Source organism: Psammomys obesus, unplaced genomic scaffold (assembly GCF_907164565.1).
Source record: "Psammomys obesus unplaced genomic scaffold, mPsaObe1.curated_primary_1811, whole genome shotgun sequence".
Lineage (NCBI taxonomy): Eukaryota > Metazoa > Chordata > Mammalia > Rodentia > Muridae > Psammomys > Psammomys obesus.
The window spans coordinates 32,404,711-32,424,758 of record NW_026596040.1 but is presented as its reverse complement, the minus strand read 5'-3'; the positions used below and the strand labels follow the sequence as shown (position 1 = coordinate 32,424,758).

At 35.1% G+C, this 20,048-nt stretch overlaps 1 protein-coding gene across 1 annotated transcript in view; it reads left to right on the top strand.

Moving 5' to 3' along the window:
• Dcc (DCC netrin 1 receptor) overlaps positions 1 to 20,048 on the top strand; it is a 727,907-nt gene that overhangs the window by 130,071 nt on the left and 577,788 nt on the right. Inside the window, exons 4-5 of the mRNA XM_055622855.1 lie at positions 12,893 to 13,043; positions 14,665 to 14,801. Coding sequence (XP_055478830.1) covers positions 12,893 to 13,043; positions 14,665 to 14,801 — 288 coding nt within the window. The remainder of the gene's footprint in view (positions 1 to 12,892; positions 13,044 to 14,664; positions 14,802 to 20,048) is intronic.

The window sequence follows — 20,048 nt, the reverse complement described above, 5'->3', positions numbered from 1 at the left end:
CAAACTCACAGGAATCCAGCTGCCTCTGCCTCCCAAATGCTACTACCACCTGCCACCTGGCTTTTTTTTTTTTTTTTTTTTTTTTTTTTTTTTTTTTTTATCTAAACAAAGATTTGGGGAATGCCATGGAAAACTTTACTCTGAGCTGTTAACATTACTTTTTATACTATTTTATTTTGTTTTACGGGGGAACTGGGGCAGAATTCTCTTAGGCTACTTCCAGCTCATTAGGGGTCAGCCAGTTTCTTGGGGGCAAGTTCAATTTTCGTTTCAGGATATCTCCATCTTCTTGTTACACTGTATCAATAGCAACCAGGGCAGAAAGTGGAGAAGCACCAGCAGCATTCTTCTTTCTTGCCCCACCCCCCAAAACTAGCCTGGGCCTGGCCTTTATTCCCTCTCAGAGTCCTCAGAATTAAGCTATCTTCAAATGAGAAAGAGCCCCTCTCAGAGCCTGCGTATTGTGCCTGATTTGCAAGATCCCCAAAAGAACACCAGGATTTGAATCCATTGGAAAACACAGGAGGATCTTTATTTTATAGTGTGAGCTGGACTCCTACAGACACCAAGGCATTGGTATCCAGCTGAGAGCCCTGAGCTCCCATTGTGGGTGATTTATAGGTCCTAGTCCCTCCCAAAGTCACCAAAAGCAGGGGATTCTAGCCTAGCTAGCTTCTATTGGTAAAAATATAAAAAGTGGAGGCTACCTTTCATAAAATGTTTGCTATGGGAAAGTGCCAGGACCATGAAAAGTTCAGGCTTTCTTCTCTTTTGCTGGGGTGGTGAGAGGAAAACCCCCTTACCCATGTGTAGTCTTTCCTAGTTTGGCCTTGGATGTGCTATTTTCAGGAGCAAAGGTATGAGCTGGAAAGAGTTTGGTAAAGTTTCCTGGCAATGCTATCTCTAATGAGCACCAAGGTCAGTTCTCTGCCTAGAAGAAGCAAGGTCAAGTCACCTGACATGTTTTAAACTTTTTAGCTCAGTACCCCCCAAACCTAGTTTTTAATCTTTGGTCTCTCAGCATATTCTACATTGAGGATCAAAACAAAAACATCCCTGTTTACATCCACAACACTGAACTTACACCCTAGCATGTGCCTGATGCTGTTTGAGACACTCAGACCTGCAGCAGCTGAGCTAGTAGCCAGTAGGTTAATGGCAGGTTAATCTGAAGGTGGGAATGCACATACAGAAAACTGTAAAGTTAAATGAATTTGTGACTCTTGTGCCTAAGCAGAATCAAAAAAAATCACCCCAGAGTAGCTTGTTTTGCCCTTCAGTTCAGCTGGAAAGTAGGTGATAATCTGTCCAGGTATGACTTTAATAAAACACACCACATAATATACAATGGGGAAATGGTTATACATTGAGAGAGCATGAAAATCAAAACCATTACCAGTTATTGTGATAGTGGCAGTTTTTAAGCTGAGAAAACTGGTGATTTTTTTTTTCTTGCTGACAGATTCCAGCAATCCATAATTTAATTTTTCTATCCCTCAGTTATTTCCCAGACTCAGCACATGACCTTAACGGTGAAGTTGCTAAATAATAGTTGCTTTAATAGTAAAGTTGCTATTCCATGTTCTATGAAGAACGATAAGTATAATGGAGTCTCTTCTACTATAAAAGTCAGCTCCAGTTGGATGATTGACATGGTCAAACTACTCATTTGCCATGAGAGTCTTAAACAGCAAAGGGCTAATGTATTGGAAAAAAGCCTATGAGTATGAAGAGTGAATCTTGTTCCTATTGAGCCTCAGACTCAATTTATCCACTGTAATGCTCCACAGTCCCCTTTGTTTTGGGAAAACACCAATCAAATCTATTCTCAAATTGTACTGGTAAACCTTACCTCTTTGTGTCAGGGGCTTTGGTGGATGCTGTTGGGTTTTATTTCTGAATATATTAATCATAGGCATAGTGTCATAGGATATGATTCTACAGTATCAAGAAATAACTCTCTGAATAGATTCTTCCTGAATGATAATGGTCAGACATATTTAAGGTTGAATTGTTGTATATAATGAAAATAAAAGTAATAATGATGAGCAAAAGAAGAAGGAAATGCAAGGGGAAATGAAGTAGAGGGGGAGGGAGAGGGAAAGCATGTCATCATGTCATCAGTTTCTATCTGATAGATACGAAACTGGCCTGATACTAATAGGACATGGTTTTTCACAATATCATTTTTCCAATCTGTCTCTGTAGGTTCTCAAAGAATGGTTCATGGATTTTTACATCCTTTTGAGGTCAAAACACCAGTGTTATACTCTTTGCTGCAGTTTTCACCATGCTGCCTGCGAATGTTCTTGATAAAGCAGTATTAACTATTAAGCTTATTGAATCACTATCCTTGATATTATTTATCTTAGCTTGGTTTTCTCTTCTGCTGGTCAAAAATAGAAAATGCACATGAAGTATAACATAGTGCCACACACTTTATACAGTAAACACATCTGTGATAATTTGAATTCCAAACAGACCTAGCTACATTTTGTTGATTCCCTTTATGGAACATTAGCTTGATGTGAAAAGACAATCAACAGGAGGGTGATGTCTTTTCACACACAGGTACTTGGTAGATATTTTTTTAAAAGTGAAAAACCTGAATGAGTCACTTGAAGAAAACTATCTTCTACCAAGAATGAAATTCAAGCTTCTAAGATAAAATTAGAAATATGAAAAACTTGTATATTTGACTGGTAGTTTGACAGCTTTCCAACATTAAAAGTCATTTTTGATGGGGTTACTGGTAATAGTAACCAATGATATTCTTTTTCTATATTGATACATGTCAACAGTTGGAAGTCTTGTTTAATATAGTGTATTATTCCAAATAAGTATCGACTGATGTGACAAAATAAGACATCAGCAAATGATCCATTCAAAGAAGAAGGTGAGCCAGTGGATTGTCTATTAGATAGTGAGGAATATTTATTGAAACCATGTCAGATTCTGTATCACAACAAATAGTGGTAGGTGAGATTCAGTATAATGTTAAAGTATGGTTCTACAATTATTTGAAGTCTTACAAAATGTGCCTTTGACAACTGTTGCAGCTCTGAGAGGAATGGTTTTCCCAGGGGAGGTGCTACAGTTCTGAGGGGGAACGCAAGCGTCTGATGCAAGACTAGGTTCTCAGTGCAAGTGTTACAGCACTCCTCTGTGTAGCGGGTGTTCACCAGTGTAAGTGATACAACTCAGAAAAGAAAGGTATGGGGCGGTCTAGAATCATATCACATAGCAAACCTCACACAAGAGATTTATTGGTATGAAAAAACTCAGGAGGGTGCTGCCTCTGCTCGGGGGAGAAGCAGCAGAGAACTGATTAGAAGACAGGATTCATATAGTGTTACTTGGGGACTCAGAGATTTCCAGGATGGGGATTTCCAGGGTGTGGATTCGTGGGTTGTCAAGTCCTGAAATTAGGCTTTTTATTCTCTAGGGCAGAGTTTGACCACTTACTTCTGGAGGGGCTGGGTCATTAGAGTATTTTTAGGTGGAGCCAGGTGGATGTAAGGCAACAAAAATATCTATGAGAAATATACGAATGAAGAAATCATTTTAAAATCAAAGTACTTTCCTAATTTTAATTGTTACTATTTTTATTCACAATGTATTCATTATATATCCCAATTGAAGCTCCCTCCCTCAACTCCCCAGGGTTCCACCCTCCCTGCCTCTTCCCCCCATTCCCTTCCCCTACTCCAATGAAAGGCAAATTCTCCACTATTGTCCTCTGCCTTTAATCAAGCCTCTAATTAAGGAAATTTAGGCAAAAGTAAAAACTACCACTATTTTTACTACTATTTTTCTTTAAATATCATATTATTCTTGAAATACCCATTTTGTAAGGTTCAGCTACCTTATAAAGCAATTCTTTGGAGTCCTCAGTAAAAGCCAGCAGCTTTAGATCTTCTGTTGATATTATCATGTAATTCCCTTTTTAATGATTTTAGAATAGTCCCCTCCAATTCAGATTAACTGATGAAGCTAAAGTAGGCCAAAATTTCCATTTAAAAAGAAGTGAAAAGGGTAGGTTAAATGGGACTAATAGTCAAAGGCAATGTGTTGTTCTGTGGTAATTCTGTGCTACAAGGCATCTCTGTGGGCCAGGGGAGAACTATATACCACCCTGTAACAATTTTGTGGTTCCTTGTTTGCATGCCACTCTCTTGGATTCTGAGGATGCATTACTGTTCTGCCACTCTGGTGGCTGGCAGATTAGGTCACAAACAAAACAAGAAATAAGCCAAAGCTGATCTTTTCAACAGCAAAAACTAAATCGGGTTTTAGTTGAATCAGATTATGATTTTTATAGTCAATTTAGAATCACAAGTCATGTAAATCTGTACATATTCATGAGATTTGTGTTACAGAAGGTTTCTTTGTAATTATTAATATTAACATTGGCACAGGAAACTTTTATTAGTTTTACTGCAGAACAATTGCCAAATTTGTTATCTAGTAAGACACTAAAAACTGTAGTTATATTTTATTTTAAAATATTTTACACATATAAAATGTATAAACTATATGTACAGTTTAATAAATAACAGCAATATATATCACCCAATTTATAAACTATAACATTAAAAATTTATATTCTGACATAATCTGATTGGCCTGCTCTTTGATCACCTCCCCCTGAGGGGGGAGCAGCCTTACCAGGCCACAGAAGATGACAATGCAGCCACTCCTGATGTGATCTGATAGACTAAGATCAGAAGGAAGGAGAAGAGGACCTCCCCTATCAGTGGACTTGGGAGGGGCATGTGTGAAAAAGGGGGAGGGAGGGTGGGATCCGGAGGGGAGGAGAGAGGGACTTATTGGGGTATACAAAGTGAATAAAGTGTAATTAATAAAAAAATAAATTAAAATTAAAAAACTTATATTCACATGACCTCCATTTACTCTAATGAAGGTATGCTCATTAATTCACATGAAAATATTTCACATGTTCTATTACCTGTATAACTCGATTGGGACTTGAATAGCTATTCACCATACAACTAGAACACAAATGACATTTATCATTAATTATTAATTCAATTATATTTTTATTACAGCCAGTTTAGATAACAAGTTATAACCTAGAACTTTATGTTCACACTAGCACAAGTTTTTTATAAAACTACCATAGGGCTTAGTAGGAAAACTTTCATTTGCTTTTAAATATTTGCCTGGAGTTTTTTAGTCATTAACTTTTATGATTTCTTTTCTCTTTGTAAAAGTTCTATACACCTTGCAACAGCGGAGTTTAAAATAACTCTTCACTCTAAAAATACCACCTGCCATTTTGAAAACCTTTGGAAAGTACAGAAAAATTTAAAGGTGAAAATAAAAACCACCTGCAGCCATATCACACGAAGTTAACCTTGGCAGTCCTCTCTATTCTACTAATTTTAAAATGCTTTCTCCTATGCTTCTCTAAATTTTTACTTTAAGAGTGAGAAAAGAAAAGGAATGGTGAATTTGAGTATTTTCGCTGTGGATGGCCAGATCATTCTGTCAATATAAAATAATAATAATAATAACCCAAGTAACACAAACAATAACACCAATGGCCGACAGGTATTTTAAATTGTTCAGATGGGTTGTCATGCTTTCGTTTTTAGGCTTGTATTTTGGACGCTCTTCTGTTGCAGAAGAGCTAACAACCACAGTCTCTTAACACAGGGAAAGATTTATTCCCTCTTCAGATTTGTTGAGCTTCCCGTTTGAGGGCTCATTTAAAATTATCTTCTTCACAGTCTAGCAGTTGGGTTTGGGAATGTCTCCTAGGCCTTCTTTGCCCTCCATGGTTTCTGTCTCTCTTTAGTTAGACTCAGAGAACAATGACAGAGCCATTCCTCCAACCCATATATAACACAATACACAGTCTGCTGATCAAAGCAAAACAAAAAGCTGCCTCAGGACAGAGCACAGAGAGAGAGCCACTCAGTTCCAGGTAGGAAGAAGTTCAATTTATGTTGTTATTTAACTTGTCAAATACTTTGTAGGTATTCCCTGTTTGAGAAAATGTCTATCAGAATTTGGGAGAACATCTGTCATATTTGAATTCATTCATTAGATGAAATACAGATAAATATACTTTGAGACTTGGAACTTATTTCTGTAGTAAACGCTAATAGTTTATAGAGTTACAAACTCCAATGCTTGTAAAACCATAAAGGGCCTAATAATACCCAAATGGGTCAGGAAAGTAGCAGCTTAAACAGGGATATATTGTTTGTCCCAAGAGGTTTAGAAGATTCTTTCTTTTTTGGCTGTATGAATGGCATGGTGCCAAACTAAAGATATAGTAAAATAAAAACCCAAATCCCAGAAAGTTGTTTTCTATATAATAACAAACATATTATGAAATTTAGATGGAAAGAGGCTACACAGTATTCACAATGAGGAAGAAACAAGAAGGTAGATGCTATCTGACTTCAAGTCTTATAGTATATTTTCTGTAGGTAGACAGTTGGAACTGACAGGAAACAGGAAGCTTGATTGAAGAACAGTAATGAGCTCTCACAGATAGACCCCCCACAAACAGAGCAGATCATTGACAATGGAACAAATAAAAATCACAGAAACATCTTACCATGAAGGGAAGTTGGGAAAATTGGAATGCCTTTCACAAGATGACCTCAAAATGGATTATCAGCCTATACAAAACACTAATATTTCTAGAATATGCGATAGGAAGTTCAAGTGGGCTTGAGGGTGATTATGGATTTCCAGATATTGTACATTAAAAAAATGAAAAGAAAAATATGATGGACATTTTAAAATTTAGAACTCCTTTTTCATAAAAAGACAATGGTAAAGGAACAAAGAAAAAGGCTTTGTCTCAGGAACATATTTTCATAACTCATATATGAAAAATGGACCTATCTCTAATATATAATGAACTTTTAAAAAGCAGTGGTCAAACACAACTATCAAACCAGTTAAAAGAATTCAAAGATTTTAACAAACAGTTCAGAAAAGGAAATGTACAATGACAACAGCATGGAATGGTCTTCTGCATCTCTGAGTAAGGAACGGTGGCTATTTGAAACAGCTGTGAAGAACAACTACATACACATTGCAATGACAAACTAAGAAACCTACCACTACCTGACAGGAACACCTTCATTGTGGGTGAGAGCAAAACACTGCACAGTCACTTTGGAAGAAATCTTGAAGTTCTCTCTAAAGCTAAATGTACTTTCATTCCACAATTTACCATTTCTGCTGTGAGGAACTGGAGGCATCTGAAAGCAAAACATTTATACCTTTAAGGCGAGGGAACATTGCAGTTGTGGGGCAGGAAGCATTTAAGAACCAGAACTTTTCTCTCTGCCTTTTAGTTAGTTTGGCTAAGGGTTTGTCTATCTTGTTGCTTTTCTCAAAGAACCAGCTCTTGGTTTCATTGATTCTTTGAATAGTTTTATTTGTTTCTAATTGGTTGATTTCAGCCCTGATTTTGATTATTTTCAGCACCTCTTGGGTATATAGGGTTTTCAGTTGGGTCATTAAGTTGCTTGTATGTGATGTTACAAATTTCTTCTTGAAGGCACGTAGTGCTATGAATTTTCCTCTGCGCACTGCTTTCAATATATCCCATAAATTTGAGTATGTTGTACCTTCATTTTCATTGAATTCTAGAAAGTCTTTAATTTCTTTCTTTATTTCTTCCTTAACCCAGCTGTCATTGATTAGCATGTTGTTCAGTTTCCATGTGTGTGTAGGCTTTTTGTTATTTCCATTGTTGTTGAGGTCCAGCTTTAATCCATGGTGATTGGATATAATACAGGGGATTGTTTCAAAGACACACATGGTATATACTCACTTATAAGTGGGTACTAGACCTATAGGATAGGATACACATTCTAACATCTGTACACCTAAAGAAGATAAACAAGAAAGAGGACCCAGGTTAAGATGATCAATCCTCAGTTAGAAAGACAAATGGAATGGACATTGGATGTAGGAGAAAACAAGTAACAGGACAGGAGCCTACCACAGAGGGCTGAAAGACTATACCTAGCAGTGTATCAAAACAGATGCTGCGACTCATAACCAAACCTGGGGCAGAGCGCAGGGAATTATATTAAAGAAGGTGGAGTGAGTATGACCTGGAGAAGACAGGCGCTCCACAAGGACCAAATATATCTGGGTACAGGGTCTTTTATGAGAATGATTCTCCAACCAAGGACCATACATAGATATAACCTAGAACCCCTGCCCAGATATAGTCCATCGCAGCTCAGTATCCAAGTGGGTTCCCTAGTTAGGGGAACAGGGACTGTCTCAGACATGAACTCAATGGCTGGCTCTTAACCTCCCCTCCCCGCCCAGGGAAGAACAGCCTTGCTAGGCCACAGATGAGGACATTGTAACCATCCTGAAGAAACCTGATAAGCTAGGATCAGATGGAAGGGGAGGAGGACCTCCCCCATCAGTGGACTTAGAGAGGGACAGGAAGGAGATGAGGGAGAGATGGTAGGATTGGGTAGGAATGAGGGATGGGGCTACAGCTGGGATACAAAGTAAATAAACTGTAAGTAATATAAAAATAATAAATTAAAAAATAATGAAAAAACAAAGGAAAAAGAACCATAACTTAAGTCAAAGCACCTAGAAATGCCATCATTTAGGCTCAATATGACCACTGTCGTTATGAGCTATGAGTTCATCCTAGACAGGTCCTGCCAATACGCAGTCATAAAGGAGTAGACTTACAGGGCCATGACCGTTACTATTGAACTATTAGCTATCTGTGATTTCAGGGAATGGGGATTAATTGTCTCTAGTTGTGAACCTAATGCTGAGCTGACTAGACTCCAATGGATAGCTCCAAATCCAATTGGCTACGCCTAGTTAAACTCAGTGGTTCACAAGAGAGAACATGATAAATAGATTTTCAGGAATGTGGAGGGAATAGATAAGATAATAAGGGATAGAGTAGGGAATGAGAGTGATTAGTATGCATTGTGTACATGTGGAAAATTGTCAAATAACAAAACTAATAGCATTTAAAAATCTATATGTCTTTATAGAAAGTTTGTTCATAAACATCAAACATTGACAGTAACTAAATTGTCCAACAAGTGAACTAATAAATTAATAAACAAGCAGGGCATATTGATACAGTTACACATTATCCTACAATTAGAACCAGTTATAAAGGCACGAAATAAAATGTTAAGGATACAAATGTTAAGTTTTAAAAGTCCAGTTTGAAAAGGTAACACATAATGATTAATATTTTTTTTACTTTCTTTTATTTTAACCACCAATCTCACCAAGATTTTAGGATTACAGAATTTTTTTTAGAGCTGTAAATCAAGGTCTTTTTCAAATACATTGGTTGAAATATCAGGTTGGACAGGTTAGCGAAGGTAGTCTCATCTGTAAGTCTCACATGTTATCTGATCACATTCTTAGTTTTCAGCAATGATGACCTTGGTAGAAGCTAGCGACCTTTTAAGATACTACATTTCAGAAGATTTTACCTGAGTCTCCCATCTGCTATAATACTCTTCTGGGTAGAGTCTTTCAGCAGCCCTCTGTGGTAAGCTCCTGTCCTGTCCCTATTTTTCTCCCTTCTAAAATCCATCCCCTTTGCCTTTCTGAATAAGGATTGAGCGTCTTACCCAGGGTCCTTCTTCTTGCTTAGCTTCTTTAGGTGTACAGATTTTAGTATGTTTATCCTGTATGATATGTCTAATATCCACTTATAAATGAGTATATACCATGTGTGTCTGCTTCTGGGATACCTCACTGAGGATGATCTTTTCTAGATTCCACCGTTTGCTTGCAAATTTCATAATTTCCTCGTTTTTAATTGCTGAGTAGTATTCCATTGTATAAATGTACCACAATTTCTGTAGCCATTCCTCCGTTGAAGGACATCTGTGTTGTTTCCAGGTTCTGGCTATTACGAATAAAGCTGCTACAAACATGGTTGAGCAAATGTCCTTGTTGTATACCTGAGCATATTTCGGATATATGCCCAGGAGTGGTATGGCTGGATCTTAAGGAAGCGCTATTCCTAGTTGTCTGAGAAAGCGCCAGATTGATTTCCAAAGTGGTTGTACATGTTTACATTCCCACCAGCAGTAGAGGAGGGTTCCCTTTTCTCCACAACCTCTCCAGCATGTGTTGTCTCTTGGGCTTTTCATTTTAGCCATTCTGACGGGATTAAGGTGAAATCTCAGGGTTGTTTAGATTTGCATTTCCCTGATGACTAAGGATGTTGAGCATATCTTTAAGTGTTTATCTGCAATTTGATATTCTATTGAGAATTCTATTGATAATTATTAATACAAATAATAATGTTTAACTAATCTATAATTCACCATGTTACTGAGATAAACCTTAACACGTAGAAAAGGCAAATAATTTCAATTCTCAAAAAAGTTCATCAGTATAAGTAGTGAAATGATTAGCTAGTCCTTAAGATTTGAAGTAGGGCTAATAGAGGAGAGAAGAACAAGTAAAGAAACTGCATATCCTAATGGTGGATAAATGACTTGCTTTTTTTATAACTCTATATAAAATAATTAGCCATAATTTAAACTATGAAGATAATTTAATAACTGTGCTAACATTTGTCTATGCATGGTAACAATTGATCTATACTAACATAAGATGCTTATGATAGAGAAAATAGTAACGGAAGGTGGGGCTTGACACTGATAAACTCCCAGTTTTATTTGTTCAAGTTTTTGATACATGAAGTATTTTTAAAGTATTTAAAAATAAAATTTGTTTTTTCTGATAAAGGACAATAATTTGAGTTGCAGTATTTAGTTTTTGGTTTGTACATAATTTACATGTATAGTATCCCGGGAAAACTTTTCTTTAGGTAGAAAATAAAATGAGGCAGATCTCACCTGGGAGAGACAGAGCAACTTGGTGCAGCATATATAGGAATGGCGTTGCAGGAAGCAGGTGTCTGAGTACATTGTCTGTCTTTGTAAGGACAGTTATGTACAAGTGCACAATGTGGGGAATGGCCCATTTCTGAAAATACTTTCCTCAGGCAATGTTATCTTAGGAACCATATTTACATATTTAAAAAGTCACTTTTGAGAGGGGAAATAAAATATGCCATTATGTGATTTCCAAACGTTTTGGGACATTTTTCAACAACATTATTTTGAGAACAATTAACACATTTAGAAAAAGTGCTTTAAATATTTTCATTGTGAGCATTATTATTTATGTTTTTGAAACTACCAGAGACAGATGTGGGAAGAGGGAAAGTGTGAATTTCTATGCACAGAGTATTTAAGATGAAATTTACTAGCCCAGTCTTATCTTTTTCTTTTTCCTTTTCTTTTTCTTTTTCTTTTTCTTTTTCTTTTTCTTTTTTTATTACTCCGTACTTAAACAATGTGAAATTGAATCTGGCTAGGGACAATAACCATGTTCAAATGTATTCCAGGATCTTCCCACTTCATTTCCACATCATCGTACAATAGCCTTCACAATGGCATAGTTGTATCTAATCTCACTTTGTAACTCTCCATTTACCTCTGTTCTTGATTTTAATTTCATCACCTTACTTTCTGTGCATTCAGATTTTGAGTTTACAATATTACTGACATATTTCTACTTATTTGTTTTAACTGAGTTAAGTTAAAAATACCCTTGATTAAACGTTTCTAGACTGGTATGGATTTTAATGGGAATAAAGAAACTTAGTAATATACCTTAAATAAATAAATCAACTGTGGTGGACATTGATCGGCATATTAGGCCAGAGGATATGGCTATTGCATTGATTGCTAAGTCTCCAGGCATTATTCCTAGGACACAGATAATGCAATGAAGGCTATTCCTTACTCTGAAGAAGGCTTCCTAAGGGTTGCACTATGCTCAGTTTCTAAATTCCTGCTTCTTCCCTGTAATGAAAACTCAGTGAGTATCCATCAACTAAGTCTGAAAATGAAGATCATGCATCACTAGGTTGCACAGCCATGGACAGAAAACACAGGAAACACACATACAGATGAAGTACGGTTGACATACATTGGAAGGACGCTGAAATCTTCATTTACCTAAGGTCTTAGCTTTGAGGAGAAACTCACTCTTGGCAAAGATTTTAAAATTTGACAATGAACAGAAATCTAAATCATAACTTGATTTATATTTAGAAGAAAGCAAGGAAAAAAAGTTAAGCAAGCAAAACTTCAGCTCAGAAAAGAGCAAATATTTCCCGAAAATTGTGTATTCTACTGTACTGTTCATATGCTATCTAACGCCATTCAAATATGCTTATTCATCTTACGTGTCAATACATAAAATTGATTTTTAAAAGCAGAGTAGAGTAGAAGAGAAATATTTGCAGATCAAGTCAACCATAAACATTTTTGTATGATAGCATTTAGACAAGTTACTGTAAATATTGTCCATTTCTCCAATGATGATAAATAACTAAATCCTGGAGCTGAAATAAAGATCTTGTAGCATATACCTTATGACTTTTTTTTTTTATAATTTGACTTTTTAGCACCTAAAAATATTCTAATGTGAGGATTCTACATTCAGGAAATGGAGTTCTTTTGAGATTTTTATCTTCAGGGTCCCTTGCATCTCTCTGCTTTTCTAACAGTATTTATTATTATTATTATTATTATTATTATCATCATCATCATCATCATCATCATTTTGGTTTTTTTGAGACACGATCTCTCTGTGTAGCTCTGGCTGCCCTGGAACTCACTATTTGGATCAGACTGGCCTCAAACTCATAGAGATCCACTTGCCTCTGCCTCCCTAGTGTTAGAATCAAAGGCATGAACTACTACAGTTGGCTCTTCTCCTTTATTTACCTTGTTAGTGAACTAGATGATTCAAGCTATTTTTTTTTTCATTAGATATATGATCCTGTGATTTCTTCCCACAGATCCAGGGCTGCATAGGCAGCTGTATTTTCTGCAGAGACCATCCAATGTAGTAGCCATCGAAGGAAAAGATGCTGTCCTGGAGTGCTGTGTTTCTGGCTATCCTCCGCCAAGCTTCACCTGGTTACGGGGCGAGGAGGTCATCCAACTCAGGTATTACCAAGGCTCTTGGAAAGTATTTATTATTGTTTGTCACTTTCTGATAGGTCTATTTTTTTTTTAAATAATTAGATTTGTTCTCAAAATCCTGGCCATGATTAATTAATGAAAGATATTTAACCACTGGAAGTAGATGATGAGGAGGAAAGAAGTAAAAACCCATTGGATCAATTCTGAAAAGAATCTGAAAAATTCTTTGATATCGAGATGCTAGATATTAAGATGATGCCATCACAGGAATGTGATAAAGAGAAGGTAGATCTTATATTTTCATAACACAGTGCAAATACACACACGTTACTTAGTTTGATATGGCAATCATTTCATATTACATGTATATGTACAGGTGTCACATTTCCTACATAAAAGTGCCTCATGGTATATCATAGATATAAACAATTTTCATTGTCAATTGTATTTTATTAATAGAGAATGTAACAAAGAAAGCATTTCTTCATTTTAGTGTATCACATATCATTGCAAGGTCTCATAGATATTTTAGTTCCAAATGTGCCTCTAAGTATCCCAATTATTATTTAAAAAAGGTAATGTTAGAAAACAATGGGTCACATTGGATTATCACAAGATAAGGGAGAGTTAGTAGGCAAGGCCATAGTAGAATGGAATATATAGGCTGAAACACGTTGATTAAATGGATCTCACTTAAGAAACTGAGTTAATTGATTAGAATGACTAGTATACCCTTTTAACAGATTTAATTCTTATGATTAGATGCTTGCATAGCTAATAAATATTTGTTTAAACCTGTCCAATTTAAGTAAGTATTTAGGCAACAGTAAGACATAGTATGACATCACAACATTTCTGAGGTCATAAGGCATATAGGAAGACTAGTTACTGTGATACAGCCAGATGCTCTTGTTTCAGCTGAAAAGCGACTTTTTAAATGGTGACTGAGTTATACAGCAGGGTAGAAGACATTGACTTTCATTTCGGAGAACAATTTCTTTGGCCTTGAGGCTGTAAAATTTAAAGTGTTAGAATCAGAATTAGACTAGCTTATTTGGATTTTTATTTTTTTAGTATTTTAACTATTTTGATTAATCTCTGAATTAATACACAGAACCTCCCCATGGGAATTTACCTTGAATTAATACAAGTTCAACAAGTGAGATATTATAAAGTCTTGATGACATAGGGATTTTATCTTTTTTTTTGTCTTTATTGAATCTTTTTTTTTTTTGTATTTTATTTTTTTCTTATCAGTTACATTTTATTAACTCTGTACCCCAGCCGTGTCCCGATCCCTCATTCCCTCCCAGTCCCTCCCTCCCTCCCTCCTCTCCACCGTGCCCCTTGCCAAGTCCACTGATAGGGGGGACCTCCTCCCCATTCATCTGATCCTGTTTTATCAGGTATCTTCAGGACTGGCTGCAAAGCTCTCCTCTGTGGCCTAACAGGACTGCTCCTCCCTTGGGGGGTGGGGAGGCCAAAGAGCCAGTCATTGAGTTCCTGTTAGAAATAGTCCTTGTTCCCCTCACTTTTCCGTTCTACAACATGCCCTTTCATGAAATTCATCAGCACTTTTGAATTCTAGCCTGATGCTCAGATATGTTAACTGGCAATCTCATTGCATGTGACCTCTGTATTACAGGTCTAAAAAGTATTCATTGTTGGGTGGAAGCAATTTGCTCATCTCTAACGTGACAGATGATGACAGTGGAACCTATACTTGTGTTGTCACATATAAGAATGAGAATATTAGTGCCTCTGCGGAGCTCACAGTCTTGGGTAAGTCAGTGATTGGAGATGGGTTTACATTATACCCATCAGAATATATCACTATAACAGTTTAAAGGCTTATAACTGATTGCTTCCCCTATTTATTAGTGTGAAATTTAAAGGTCTCAGTACTCTACACACGCCTTTACTCTGCTTTGATTAATTGCACAAGGGTTAAATGCAGTGTTTGAATATTTGCTCATTGATTAAAAGACACATATATTTATCCTAACTCTAATTATTTTAGTGATGTACTGAAAGTTTCTGAAAGTGTTAATGAAGAGATGTCTTGGACAACAATGAAGACTTCTGAAAATATCACATATGCAAAAAAAAAATGACAAAAATGATAGAAATATAAAAGTGTACACGAGGGGTAAGGCAGATATTTGAAATAATGTCTCTGATATTAAATTCAATGAGCTGAGAAGACTGATTTATTAAAATGTAATAACTCTAGGCATCATGTGGAAAATAAACAACTAACTTCCAATATATTTAAGGACAACTTGCATGGGAAGAATGTAATTTACAAAGTTTAAAGTCCATGGTTGGATTTCTGTCCTTCAGCAGGAATGCCTTAATGAAAATTAAGAATGAGGAGCTGAGGTACCAGCTCAGGCAAATGAATATCTTATCCTGGTCTTCAAATTTAGTTTACCCATTTTGACCTGAATTTTGTATTTTAAGAAAAATACCCTAATATTTTTTCTTTCTTTTCTCCTGTATGCTACAAAAAAAATTTATTTGTTTTAATTTTTTTCCTTTTGAATAAGGTCTTTTTCTAGTTTTACAAATCCAAGAAATACCACAGACTGTTTATAAATTATTTTGTAGAGATTAAAATAAATTAATGAATTATAAGCTGTGTCTATATCATACAACTATGCATCCATTTGGTTTTGGACTTTAAAGTATATGGAATAGATAGTAGGATACATGACAGATTAGATAATAGAATTGATTGTTTTCTCATCAAAACTTAAATTATAACCAACAAATATGCAAATGATGTCAATTTTCTGGAATAAGCGACAGCTTTACTTTAGCTACAATATTTGCAGCCTTCAAGCTGGTAACATTTAATAATCGTTTAATAATTAAAATGTTATAATTTTTTTCTACTTCACTAGAGCAAAGAAAATAAAGCATTTGTGCTTTCCAGGTACAGTGAGACCTAGTTCTGATGAGAAGTTGTCATGTAATGTGATACTTACCAACCATTTGATGAATGTGGTTATATAATAACCTGGAGTTTAGAGGGCTTATAGGTAAGGTCAAGGGTCACATGAGCTTAGTATACTACAGTTCTTTGTTGACATCTAAGTTGAGTTTACGTGAGTGGCAGTGCCTGATGACAAGCTAAGGTTATCCACAATTCACCCATGCGGAAATGCCTATCTGCACACAGACTGATATACCTCTGTACTTCATAAGTTGTGTCAACTATTATAAAACACTTACATATCGTTTGATGGATTTAAAACTATTCAGAATGGAGAAGGAACAAAAATAATTTTCCCACTGTATATGATATATTTTCTGTCTTACTTAAAGAAACATTTTTTGTAGCTTGGCAAGGTTCCTTCCAGAAAACCCATGTCTCATATGGACTGTAGAATTCCATGATTATGAGATGCTTCTGGATTTCTACAGACTCTTGGGATAAATCTCTACAAAACAATGCTAGTGTGTCTCAACTATTTCTTTTTTTATGTTATAGAAGAATTTTTATTATAGTGATATTGACAATGAAAAATTATACAATATAATAAACTCTCTAACTTACTCCGATTATATATATTGACATGTGAAACATATAAGCATATAAATATGTATGCAACATGAATGTGCACATGTTAATATGAATACATATTTATGCATGCCTGTATGTTTGCATATATCTACATCTACATATAAATTAAAATAATCACATATGAAATCCAAAATTACAAAACAATTATTTTTTTAAGAGATCCCTGTGGGAGGTAGAGAGAGCACATTAAGTAGCAGCGACGTCTTTGCTCTAATTCTATAAAAGTTTAAAAAATGAAACAGACTAAGACATCTTAAACAACATCTTTATTCTTTTAAATGGCTGACACTGAGAAGTTTGATTATACCTGGGTGGAAGAGTCAAGCCTGTCTGGTCACTGGTAGCATGGTGTTACTCAAGAGTTACCTTTTCTGTTGCCTGGAGGCCAGTGGCAGTGGAGAGGAATTTGGTCCTCTGTCTGATAGGTCATTTTCCTACTCTAGTACTCTTTCATCTAAGGAAGGGTGAGCTTTGGTGAAGTGTAGAGACAGCTCGTCTTCCTAGATGAGTCTCTTTGAGTAAAAGGCATCTTTACACTGAGAAAGAACCATGACCCATGTCTGCTCTAACTCATTTCATGTCAGCTCTCTCTGATGAATGAGTTATTCTCAGCAGATAAGTAACTGTCCCAAGGAAGGATTCAAGATGAAATCTATCCAGTTTGTTCCCCCAGCCACAGGCCTAAGTTAATTATCTGCTTCATATGCACACTTCATATTTATTTCTTTTGAGATAGGTACAGACTAAGGCAGGTTGAGTTGTATGCAAGAGATTATTCTGAAATTTTATAATTCATGATGTAATAACACCTAGTAATATGTGAATATATTAGAACAAGCTTGAGAAAATAGAAAAAGAAGGGACAGTAAAGTACAAAAATAAAAAGGCATCAATCTGTGAATAAGGTTAAAATAATTTTCATAGTTGTATCCTACAAAGAGAGAACATATGTGTAATTGGTATCTTGTATCACTGACTCTAGCTTATGTTTTAAAACTACATATTGCTTCTATAATTATAAAATTATATGTGAGGTATAACAATAAACCATGCTTTACTTAAAAAGATGACAAGTTAATGCTAAACAACTCAGAAAAAGAATATTTACAGAATAAAGGTCAAATATATCTCCAGCTTTGTATGCCACAGGTAAATTAAGTGACATCCCACCTAGGCTATGCTGCCAGTGACCAGAGAGTATTATTTCTCTCACTCAGATACAATTAACCTTCTCAGCATTTGTCATTTAAAAGAATATGAGACCTGATAAGCTGTGGTCAGATAGAAGGGGAGAAGAACCTCCCCTTTCAGTGGACTTAGAGAAGGGCATGGCAGGAGATGAGGGAGGGAAGGTGGGATTAAGAGGGAATGAGAGAGGGGTCTACAGCTAGAACACAAAGTAAATAAACTGTAATTAGTATAAAAAATAAAAATTTAATAACAAACAAAAAAGAATAAATATGTTATTTGAGATGTCTTAGTCTTTTTGTGTTTCTGAACTAACATAGAGAAAAGTCTACATTTTGTTCCATGTAAGTGGAAAATTTGTTTATTGCAAAATTAATGTTTCACTTAAAGATGAATCACAGCTTCTCTGTGCCTGTGTTTTTTTGAATACTCTCCCTTTTTTTTTTTTAAATTTAAGTAGTTTGGGCTTTCTGTTTTCCTAAATTATATTTGTAAAGAAATTTAAAAAAAAAAACACAGACACAATCATTAAATATTTATTTAATCATTTCCAAAGGAAAAAGAATATAGAATTGTTTGAACTCTCATCAAAATCACAAGAATTTCTCCTACAAATAAATGAATCTCTCCTTTTCTTATCACATAATTACCTACTGTAGAATCCCCTTTCAATAACTCTATCCCTGTGGCATTAAAATTTATTTTTCTTTTTACTAGAAATTTTTCTATTTACTAGGCATTCATATTTTAAGTTTTTAAAAATTGCTATCAATTTTTTGTAAAGTTGCTATCAATTTTTTTGTAAAGTTGCTATCAATTTTCTTGAGATTGAAGTATTTATTTAAGTATATATATTTATTTACTCATTGAACTCCTTGCATATAGGAAAGCTTTACCCATGCTGTTTGTATAGATAGAACTCAATGGTTTTGGTTGCTTTTTATAGTCAATAGCTTATCACTAATTTTATGTTTTTTATTATGACTAATAATCTTTCCAGATTACATATTATGTGTCAATTGGAAGCGTCTTTAAATTTTTATTTTTAACAAATACACAGAGCTATGCTTATACCTTAAGTTTTTTTTAATTTTTTTTTCATTTATTATTTTTGTTTCCAAGTAATCACCAATGGTACATTGTAAACATCACCACATGGACATTCTATGACTGATAATTACTACCAAAAACTTGATTTAATAAAGAAGTTTGTTGGAATCTGTTGTGAATATTTAATCTTCACTCTAAAACAGAATGATGTTCATGTTATAAAAGAGTAGCCAAATATAAAGTTAGTGTTTCTCTAGCAGACTGTGTATGTGAACACAGAATTTATTGCCTTTTAATATATGTACAAGGAAGAAAAGGAATACTTAATCTCAATGTTATTCAGATGTATTTTCCTAACTTTTAAAAATTTAAACATAGTTGTCATAAGATTAAAGTCACACAAAAAATTATAGACTCGTACTTATAAATCTTTAATCATGCACTTTATCACATTCTTGTTTTGCTTTACAACTTGTGCTCTTTCTTGGACCTTCACTAGCATTGAATATGAACCATCCTGAACTCAAGACATTTGTAAATAACTAGAATAAAACGAATGTTGCTGCCCTTTGCAGCAATTTGAATCAATAAACATTAAGTATAATTTAAATTGTAGCATTTACATTGCATTGTTCTAAAATGAAAATTGTAAGTTTTATAATGGTTCAGGCATCTAGAAACCACTATTATTTCCCAAAATAGGGGATAGCGTTGATTCAAATAAATAACATAAATTTGCAGATATATTTTAATAATAAGCACTTGTAGTTGTATTTTTGAACCTACAGATAGCCATCAGTAAGATATCTCTGAACATTTTTGGACATTAGCAAGATACTTGGCTGTACGGAAATCACAAAGAACTTGAAACCCAGGCTTGATGACCTTACAACATAATTAAAAATTCCTAATTTGATTTGTTCAATGTTAATAAGGGCATTTTAATATTACAAGTGAACCTAGAATCAAACTATTTGGGTTGTTAATAGTATCTGAGTTTATTTGTGTGTTTTTCTCATAGTTTTCTCATTCTCAGTTAAGAAAGTATTTATTTGGGATCACAGATTTGGTGCTCTTGGTTCATGGAAAATTGGCCTTATTTCTGTGTGCTTTCAGAGAAAGGGCACCACAGTAGAGGGTATAGTGGCACAGAGCTTTGAACCTCATGGTGGTTCAGAAGCACAGGGAAAGATCAAGAAGTG